The sequence below is a fragment of the Megalops cyprinoides genome, chromosome 24 (assembly GCF_013368585.1).
Source record: "Megalops cyprinoides isolate fMegCyp1 chromosome 24, fMegCyp1.pri, whole genome shotgun sequence".
In the NCBI taxonomy this organism is placed as follows: domain Eukaryota; kingdom Metazoa; phylum Chordata; class Actinopteri; order Elopiformes; family Megalopidae; genus Megalops; species Megalops cyprinoides.
Genome location: NC_050606.1, coordinates 4,327,704 through 4,338,036, shown reverse-complemented (window position 1 = coordinate 4,338,036; position 10,333 = coordinate 4,327,704). Strand labels below are relative to the sequence as shown.

Below are 10,333 nucleotides of genomic sequence, written 5' to 3'. Positions count from 1 at the left end.
AGCGGGGGTCTAAAATGTATGAGTTATAGACAGCATTCGACGACTGAATGACACAGAGTCTGATCACTCCTTCGGAGACCGAGGAGACTGTCACCATGGGTCTTTCGCACTTCCACTGATAGCAGATGATGAATGATTTTCTCCTGGGATGATGATATAGAGAGCAGATGTGATAAAAAGGAGATTTTTTTTTTATTTCCTGGGATGACAGGAGGGGCAGCAGCTCTGGGATGTCCCCTGTGAATTCAGGGATCACCAGGCAGTCAATGTGCATCTTTTGCACCTGCGTATCACCCCCCTGATGGAGGAGCTTCCATAGCATTCACTCTGAATTTGCAGGCCAGATCAATCAAACGCTGAAAAATAACACAAAAATGGAAGTGACTGGAATAAGCCCAAAGCAAACGCATCACATCTTGTGGATCCTCAGTTACCAGGACTCTGTATAAATGAAGCTGCTGGCCTCCACACAGAAGGTCACAGACCAAGAAAGCCACAAAAAGCCACACAGAAACCTCCCTTCCTTTTAATGCAAATACCACTCTTTGTGTTAAATCAAAGCTTCGGAAGAGAGCACCTCATGCACATAGGTGTATACCCCTCTGGACAACAGGAAGTAAATCCAGCAGCTTCTTCTTGATCTTCTCACTCAGGGCTAATCCTCCTTTTAAAGCCGCTTCCTGACTCTTCAAAGTCAGACCTTTTCATTTCCCTCAGATGGGTTTCTTCCCAGGGGTCAGGTCATGACCCCTTTGCAGGCATCCGTTTCACTACGGCCCTGCCTGAGAACGCTCCACTGTGATCAGAGAGGAGTAGAGAATCTTTGCACCTCAAACATCTTGAGAACCTGTCACACAAACCGTTTTTCTAGAACTCTGATTCTTTTGGTGCCAATGCTGTTGAGTCCGACAGAGGGACCGGGGGGGGGAAAAAAATCTCTGCAGATCTGTATTAGATTAGATTTTCATCTAATGTAAGAGGTTTAATTTGAATCCTATAGAAAGTGCATCCTCACAAACAGACCCTCACTGCCCCCTAGTGGACGTCGGAGTATCTACCCCCTTGCACATATCCGAAATGACTTAATTAAATCCTCTCCCCACGAGTTAGGCCAGATCATGTTTTAAAATTCCACTGTTCTTTCACTTTGGCTGTTAAACAAATGCACCAAACCCACGCTGTGCAACCCTTCTCGCCTGGTGCAAAAAAAGCGCACATTTCATTTATGTGTATGAGCACACCCACACAATGTAAAAGCTGAAAAGACAGGTAAAAAGTGCATGTGTTTATATAACATGTTTTAAACACATGAAAAAACTTTGTCGTTGCCCAGTCTAACATCAGAATAATGCTGAAGAACCGCAAATTGGACAGCACAGGTTAGACATCAAATAGGTAAACAGATTTGAGGTCAAATTGGAAGCACAGCCGTTGAAGTAGTAACTTTAGCTGTAACTGTTATCCGTTTCAAATGCCCAGCAATTCGGCGGCTTATCGTACTAATCCTCATTCTTTGTTAAAGACAGATTGGTTGCATTAGATCAGTTAAGTGTATGGCTACTAAGTATAATATTGAATTTGAACGATTTCAACGCGTTTCTGCGTTTCTTTCCAAAATGCATGGGTCTAATGCGTTACAAAACGATGGACATTGACCCTTGTACATGAAATATTGTGTGATGCTAATACCGTACAGCCTGCATCGGTCAGCGTATTTTAGTAGAGCAAAGAATTCTGAGAAATTCTGCCAAGGGACTGAGCTTCATAGACACATATGGCTCCATTATTGTCTTATATACACCGGTCACGCACGTGGTGGCAATGCAGGTGACAAGTTCGTGGGAAATGCATGCGGGTTTTTTTTTTTTTTTTTTTGCAGTTGCTTGCAATAGCGATCAGTGAGGTTTTGGCGTTTCCAAACTTTTTCAGCACCACGGACAGCGCAGAGCCAGAAAAACAATCGACACGACCTGTGCCTGTTAAAACCGAGACAGACATCTTGTCATCCTCGCATCAAAGACTTTGAGCAGAATGCCGGGTGAATGCTATATAAATCCACAGGCGGCTTGGTAGGTCACCATGGCAACGGGTGGGCTAAAACAGCTTGAAGGAAGGGCAGTTTCGGTGGAAGACCCCTTGAAGACACCGCTAAAGTCCGTGTTCCAAGTCCGTGCTCTGTCACTCCGGTGGGCTGAACATGTGATCGTTGACGCCCTCACGCCATCTAATCCTCGGTGCACCGCAGGCACTTTCGATATGTATTTGGCAAGTGTTATGTAACCCGTGCGCCAAGGCTACAATTTTAAGCATCCGGCTATATCTGTGCAATATGCAGAGGCTTTACGCTACCCTTACTACCGCTTAGTAAGGAGAAGGCGCATGCGCACTGACAGCAAGCAGCCGGTCTGAAAAGTCCTGTGCTAACGGTAACGGATGTAATCAAGGCAACGAATTCCCTCAATCTCTGGCATCCATGGTGATATTGTAAGTACTGATGCCTAATGATGTATCTCGGGACGGGTTTAACGGCACGGGGGGTGTCAAATTGTCTGTGTTATAAGCGTTTAAAGGACTTGTGCTAATTTATATTCAGTGGACGACAAATAGATATGCGGTCTTTTCTGTGTCATCCAGGGAAGACGAGGCTGTATTGAAGCTGTTCTCCATGGTGGCACTTTGTGATGTCCGGATAATGCCATACCTTCAATGGCTTCCGTTGAATAAGGGGGACACGACACAATTACATGCTTTTAATATGCATATTTTTAGGTTGTCTGTTATGAATGGAGCCGCTATCTCTAATATTTTACACTGTGGGTTATTTTTTGTGTCGTCAAGCGATCTACGGTATATCATTCTGCATGCAATATCTGCCTGTATAGATGGCTACATGGATAAGCACTATGATTAGAACATATGTGTCAGTGACGTGTTGTGTGTTAGAGCAATGTTTAGGTGAGTTTGCTCGAACGGATGGATTTCACAGGGATGAATTGTCTAATATTGCGTGGTTGTATGTGAAATGCAACGATGCTTCTTGGACTGCAGAAGCAACGCCTTCGTTGTCTTTTACCCACCAAAATATGTCGATATTTCTAACGTTTCTTTTTGACAGGTTCCGACGTTTAGCTGTAGAATGAGGGCGATTGCTCTGCGATTCTGTAAAATGACCATATTTGAATCTATTGTACTAAGCCTTTTGAGTTGCATGATTTGGCCTATTGTATTCTACAATAAATATCTGGGGTTTCCATTTTGCAGACATTTAATAAATGGCATTATTTAATAAATCGATATTATTAATGCATGCAGGCCCAAACAAGTTGATTGCCTTTAAACGATCATTTAAGCCAGTCCAGCCGATAATAAAGCTGTCATTTAACTCAACACAGAACACTGAAAATAAGCAGCCTAAAATATGTAAATCGCAAAAAATAAAAATATGTCACAGCACAAAATTTGTTTATCATAAAAGAAAAAAAAACAGTCTCACCGCTTAATACAGAAAAAAAATAACTCGATGGGGAAAATAAAGGACACAAAATGTAAATCGGACGCTGAACATTATGTAAGTGAACACAGGATGTAAAACAGATAGACCATGAACGTAAAACGCAGGGAGCACTGCAGTGTAGAATGAGGGCCGCGCGCGGACTCCACTTCCCTCGCCCTGTAACCAGGAACTGAACAGATTAGTACAGTATTACTGTAGCCCTGGGCAGTTATACTCCACACGGTCAGTGTTTCTGTACTGATCCATTTTACATACGTAATGAGCTTCTTCGCCAATAGGAATGGCTGAATAAACAGCAGAAGATGTCATATATTATTTAAAGGTCATACAGCACATATGGAAGAGGCCTATATGAAAAAAGGCGTATTTTATACTTCAAGGCACTTTTTTTCTGAGAAAGAGACATCGTTTGAACTTCAGGGTAATAAATATTTTAGGTACAAAAACCATGCAAATTGGAGAGATTTTTATGAACAGAATTCAGGCATACCGTTCTGAGTCACGTAGCAGCTTGTACATGTGCATTCAGGCAATATTTTAACTATGTGGTGCACGATCGTGGAAAATAAGAAGTTTCTCATTTCACGTAGTCAGATACATTTTATGGCATTCTGTTTGAGTCTTGGAGTCACAAGGTCAGGAGACCATCCCATGTCCTCTGACTTGAAGCAGGGAGGCAGACATACGTGCCCCTCAGAGTGAAACATTTGTGGCATCAGAATCATACGCTGAGGAGAGGACGAGAGATTAACTACCAGCTATTAGTGGTGTATGGCCTGCAGCTGCCTGCAAATGCACTTTTTTAAACAGAGCGGACGTTTTATGCGTGCTGTGTGGTTTCGTGTGTCAGGACCAGCGTTTAACAGTGCTGCCCCTCTGTCTTTATCTCTCCCTTGCTGTCTCTGTCTCTCTGTCTCTTTCTCTGTCACTCACCCTCTGACACTGTCTCTCTGTCTCTGTCTCTCTCTCTTCTCTCTCGCTCTCTCTCTCTCTCTCTCCCCCCGTCTCTCTCTCTTCTCTCTTGCTCTCTCTCTCTCTCTCTCTGTCTCCCTCCCCCCCGTCTCTCTCTCTCTCTCTCTCTCTCTCTGTCTCTCTCTCCCCCCTCTCGCTCTCTCTCTCTCTCTCTCTGACCCCTGCTGTGCTCTCTCTCTCTCTCTCTCTCTCTCTCTCTCTCTCTCCCCCCCCCTCTCTCTCTCTCCCTGCAGCCCATGGGATCGCAGCGCATGGAGATGCGGAAGCGTCAGACGACGGGGCAGCAGGAAGCATCGAGCGCCGCACAGGCCCCGCCCGACGCGGCGAACCGAGGACCCAACGCCTGCTGCTTCTGCTGGTGCTGCTGCTGTAGCTGCTCCTGGTGGGTGACTCTGGGAGACCAGCAGGGGGCGCTGTAGCCGATCCCGTTGGGTGATTGCGAGGGAACAGGAGAGGGCGCTGTAGCTCCTTCTGCTTGATGACTGTGGGGGAACAGAAGGGGGCGCTGGAGGGCTGGCACAGGAGTCAGAGTCAGTGGGTTGTGAGGGTCTATATCAGGGGTGAGGTGAAGGCAGGAGAACCTCCGACAGACTACGAGCACGGAGTACTGCAAGATACGTGATACCGGTAAAACAATACCTTCAAAACACCAAAATATGTACATAATGCATATACAGTGCTACAGCTGTAACCTTCCAGCATCAGATTTTAGGGTGTGGTAGGAAAATCTGGGGTTTGGTTGTGCCCGGAGCGCTCTGAAGCTGAGTTTGCCTGTTCTGGAGCCGGGGCTATCAGAGGAGGGAAACACCTTTCTTCACTTCAAGAGCAAATGATCCTGGGATTGCTGTCCCAGCAGCACAGGTCAAAGCAGGAGCGTGTCAGCTCTCTCATCCAAATTAAAGATCTTACTGTAATCACTCCCCTGCATACCCTCTGCTTTGAAGAGCTCTCCGTGGTCTGTGTCTGTCAGAATGAATTCTTATTGTATTTGCATTTCTTTAATGAATTATGGATGATATTTGTCAGTGCGTCCTGTGATGCATACATTTCCGCTGAGGTGATAAGGAGCCTCGGCGCTGTGCACTGTGCGATGCGCGGGTGGGGGTGGGGGGCGGGATGAACCGGGCGGAATGTTCTGGAATGCGAACGCACCACGGTCTCTCTCCCTCTCCCTGCCGGTCCTGCTGTTCACGAATCCGATGCCATGTTTTACTACCCTCCAGTCTCACTGCTAGGAATGAAGAGGGGAACGAGAGGAACCGCAGGGCCTCCTACGAGGCCAAGACCGAGGGAACCACGGACTGTGACCAGAGGTCAGTCATCCCTGCCCCCTTCGCTTTACGGTGGTGTTGAGAGAGGGGACGACAGGCTGACCCAAGATCAGTTACCTCTACTTCCATCATGTTATGGTAGCGTTGAGAGAGGGGACACGAGACTGACGCAAGGACAGACACTTTTTCCCGTGTTACTTTTACAGTTACTTTTTCAGTATTGTTGAGAGAAGGGATTACAGACTGACCACAGGTCAGTCATCTCTGCTTGAGTTACTTTACTGTAGTTTTGAGAGAGAGGACTATAGACTGACCCCAGGTCAGTCATCTCTGCCCAAGTCACTTTACTGTAGCGTTGAGAGAGGGGACTCTTCTCTGTTACTGTAGGGCTGAGCATGGAGTGAATAATTGTAGGAAAACTGAAAGGGTTAAGGACAGAGGGACTGATCTCATCTAAACTCCTTCAGTTTCACCCATCAGTATCTGTGTAGCCAGGAAACAATGATAGCCGTGCAATGTCAGTGGTGGGTGTTCTGAGCTGATTGGTCAGTAATTTGACCTCAGTGGGTGTGGCAGGCTGACCACATAGCCATTGTGACATAATCAGATCTGTTATAAGCCGTGGCTCGCATCTGGAAGTGCGCAGAGGTAACATGTGGGGCACCCGGAGTTCATATCGCATTCGTTAATAGAGGGCGTCTCCCCTCTGTCACACTGGTTCAGACCCCTGCCCACGCTGGAGGAGGTCCGCTGCTGGGGCCAGTCCTTCGACAAGCTGATGAAGTGTCCGGCTGGGCGGGACGCCTTTCAGGAGTTCCTCCAGACCGAGTTCAGCGAGGAGAACATGCTCTTCTGGTTGGCCTGCGAGGACCTTCGCAAGGAGACCAACAAGAGCACCATGGAGGAAAAAGCCAGGCTGATCTACGAGGACTACGTCTCCATCCTCTCGCCCAAGGAGGTCAGTTGGACTGGGTTTGCACTTGTGTGTAGCACTGCTCGAGGACCTGGAAAAATCTGATTTGGACTGCATACTTTGCACACAGATGTAGCAGGTCTGCTCTGCGTTACACCGGTCTCCCCGGATTACTTTAGCACACATCCAGCTGCACAGATGGATGCTATATAAAATGCAAGCCGTGTGAGTCACTCCGGCCGGGCGGGTAAATAATGTAATGATTATGCAGAAAAGGCCCTGGAGGATTGTGCGAGGCTGGGTTTTCGCAGCCCACACACACAGACCGTACGCCGCGCTGGCGAGGCCACGCTCACGCTGCACTCACGGAGGTGCCCGTCCTCTTCCAGGGTTTTACAAAATCTGCAAATTCTCTCCTTCTGGACTTTAGCCACAGATATTCTGTTAGGGCCTGATAGGCAGCTCCTGTGTTCCTTCCGCCCTCCGTCTGAGAGGTTCCGGAAGGGTCTGTGTTCCGTGCTAGCGTTCTGTTTTAGACCACACCCCATTTTGGAATGTTCGTAGTGAGCCAGCGAATCAGAACACTTGTAGCTTCAACAATGGCAGAGACATCATTTTCAGCATGGGGAGTACTGAGCTGACTGTCTATTCCACATTATATATGTATGTGTATATATATATATATATTTACATTTACATTTATTCATTTGGCAGACGCTTTTATCCAAAGCGACTTACATAGGTTACAGCTCTTTACAATGTTATCCATTTATACAGCTGGATATTTACGGAGGCAACTGTGGGTTAAGTACCTTGCCCAAGGGTACAGCAGCAGTGTCCTAGTGGGGATTGAACCGGCAACCTTTCGGTTACGAGTCCTGCTCCTTAACCACTACGCTACACTGCCGCCCATTTATTTATATATATATATATATATATATATATATATATATATATATATATATATATATATATATATATATATATATATATATAAATAAATATATATAATGTGGAATAGACAATATATACTATATATAAAATACTGTATGTAGTGTAGTGGTGAGGAGAAGGGTTTGTAACAAAAGCTTGCTGGTTTGATTCCTGGCTAGGGCACTGCTGCTGTACCCTTGGGCAATGTATCAGCCCACACAGTTGCCTCAGTAAATATGTAGCTATATAAATGGAAAATATGTAAAAGCTGCAACCTATGTAAGTCACTCTGGATAAGGGCATCTGCTAAATGAGAATAATGTTAATATATATGTATATAATACATAATATATGAATCTGTGTTTTGACCTTACAGGTGAGTCTGGACTCGCGGGTGCGTGAGGTGATCAACCGGAACATGCTGGAGCCGACGGCACATGCTTTCGACGACGCACAGCTCCAGATCTACACCCTGATGCAAAGAGACTCGTACCCCCGCTACGTCAACTCCGCCGCCTACAAAACCCTCCTGAAGACTGTTTCAGAGGAGAACCCCGAGGCATAGCTCCTGTACACGCTCCCCCCCTCCCACCACCACCACACCCCCACCCTACCCCTTATCTCTGTTTTGTGACTTTTATTAGAGCAGAAGGTGTCAAAGAGCCGGGCGGGGGGGCCCTCCGACAGGCGGGGCACCCTCCAGCGGGCGGGGCTGCACAGGTGTGTCACATCTCAGGTGGCTCTCAGGGCTCGGTCACCCTCACGCCTCAGATCTGCAGAGATCTCCGCACCACGAGCTCGGCACGCCGTCAGACCAACACCGCCAAGACGCGCCAAAGGATACTAGTTACGGTTTATAAATGTATTTTGTCTGATCTTTTTTTTTTTTTTTTAATTTTTGATGTTTTTGTTATTTATATTTTTGTATTATATCTTGTGGAGGAAAAAAAAAAAAGCCAAAACTGCAGGCTTTTTTTTTTTGTTTGTGAAAGTTGAAATTTGTAAATCATTTTCTCACGACAGTTTTATTTTGTATTGCGAAGAGGAGGCAAAGGGAAACTGGGCAATTTCACGAAGCCAGGTTGAGTCGGCTGAAACGCACAGAAACGCGTACGAGAATCAAAGCTTGTCTTGGCAATGAGTCTCCTCTACCCAGACGGCAGCTGTGCAAGGCACTACAGGACTCGTGCTGATCTTTCACCTTGTTACGCTCTCCTTTCTCTGTTTAACACCCTACGGTACTGCTCGAAATGACTCGGCAACTCCAAATTTTAAAGGTACTTCAGTTCCAACAGGATGTGAGGGGTAATAGGTTTCCATACACCACAAGGAGCATGAACGCACAGAGATAGCCGATTTATGCTGTGTTTCTGCAGACTTAGATTGATTCAGTCGCTCTGCGTAACAAGCGCAGCAGTGCGGAACTCATGTATGTAATCTGCTCTCAATGGCTGACCCTGGATCTGTTTGTGCTGTTTTCACTTTATGGTTGGGTAGCCTTAACTGGAATCCTAGGTAAACTGATCCTGGATCTGCTGTTGGGAGCGCACAGATCTGGTCCACTCCCAGTACCCTAAGACTAGGGTGCAAATATGTGGATCATGCTTCCAAAATCAACACAGTTCAGGCAGGTCTGGCGCCGGGACAAAGTACAGAGGTGCAATTGCAATCAGGGGGGGGGGTTAGAGGGGGCACAAGAAGTCAAGACAACTGGGGGGGGGGGTGCGCACCCCTAAGCACTCCCATAGCGCCAGGCCTGAGTTCAAGCATCTCTGCTCTGAATATCTTGAGTGCATTTTTAACTGAGCACGTGCGTGACGACAGACACGTTTCAGATCCAATAAATACGAGCGAGTGCGGAATCACTGCACTCCTTCAAGTGAGTCTGAGAGCTAAAACGGGCGAGGTACTGCGCATTTTAAGGATTGAATAAGATCACTGTGACCACAACTCCTGGACCCACCTACAGTGCTACAGGAACAAGGAGGGGCTATTATCTTTTCAGGAATACGTGTTTCATTATCACATGTAAGTGGAAATAACCCTTCAGCACAATCACACAGCGATCAGAAGTGTTTTTCGTGGTCATACTGTATAAACCAGAAGTCCTCTCCCTGCTGGTTTAGGTGCCCAGACATAGAAAATCACATCGTCTCAGTGCGTGGTGCCAGACCTTTTTCATCTTAGCACACATTTTGTGGTTTATACTTGTCAGAATTTCACAGCTACAAAAAAAAAAATTTGGAGTTGCCAAGTTAATGATCATTACTTTTATTATTTTTTTATTTGTTGTTGCCTGATACACTGTATGTCACTCAAAGATGAGATCTACGCGTGGCGAAGTGCCTTGGCATTCAGCGTCTGACTTCTCCCGAAAAAAAAAAAAAAGGGGCTAATACCTGCACCGACCCCTCTGCCACAGAGAGACTGTAGCGTCTGCTAGTCACGCTGAAACACGGCGGCACTTCAACTTCTCTTTAAGAGGATACGTGCTGGAATATGTGCAATTTGAGCTGATGGGATAACCGAGTAGATCGACCTCAAAATAATCCAAACCTCAGAAGAATCCAAACCACTGGTCTGGAGAGATACTGCCTATAAATGCTTTTTTGTTTATAATATAAAAAATGTGTTGCTTTGAAGCTGACTTCAAAGTTTCCTACAAAAAAAAAAAAAAACAAAAAAGATACCTTTTTAATTACTGATGTTAATGTTTACAGTTTTGGGGGT

The 10,333-nt window shown here is 46.1% G+C and overlaps 1 protein-coding gene across 2 annotated transcripts; it reads left to right on the top strand.

Annotated features, from left to right (window-relative positions):
- The first annotated feature begins 2,277 nt into the window (after positions 1-2,277).
- On the top strand, positions 2,278-8,206 carry rgs20 (regulator of G protein signaling 20). 2 transcript variants are annotated; one of them, XM_036519290.1, is made up of 5 exons: positions 2,278-2,484; positions 4,720-4,868; positions 5,722-5,799; positions 6,481-6,715; positions 7,980-8,206. In XM_036519290.1, the coding sequence occupies exons 2-5, from the start codon at positions 4,723-4,725 to the stop codon at positions 8,166-8,168; spliced, it is 648 nt and encodes a 215-aa protein (XP_036375183.1). In that variant the 5' UTR covers positions 2,278-2,484; positions 4,720-4,722; the 3' UTR covers positions 8,169-8,206. The 2 variants fall into 2 exon arrangements, with proteins under 2 accessions (XP_036375183.1, XP_036375182.1); XM_036519289.1 differs by having other exon boundaries at positions 5,710-5,799.
- The last annotated feature ends 2,127 nt before the right edge of the window (positions 8,207-10,333 follow it).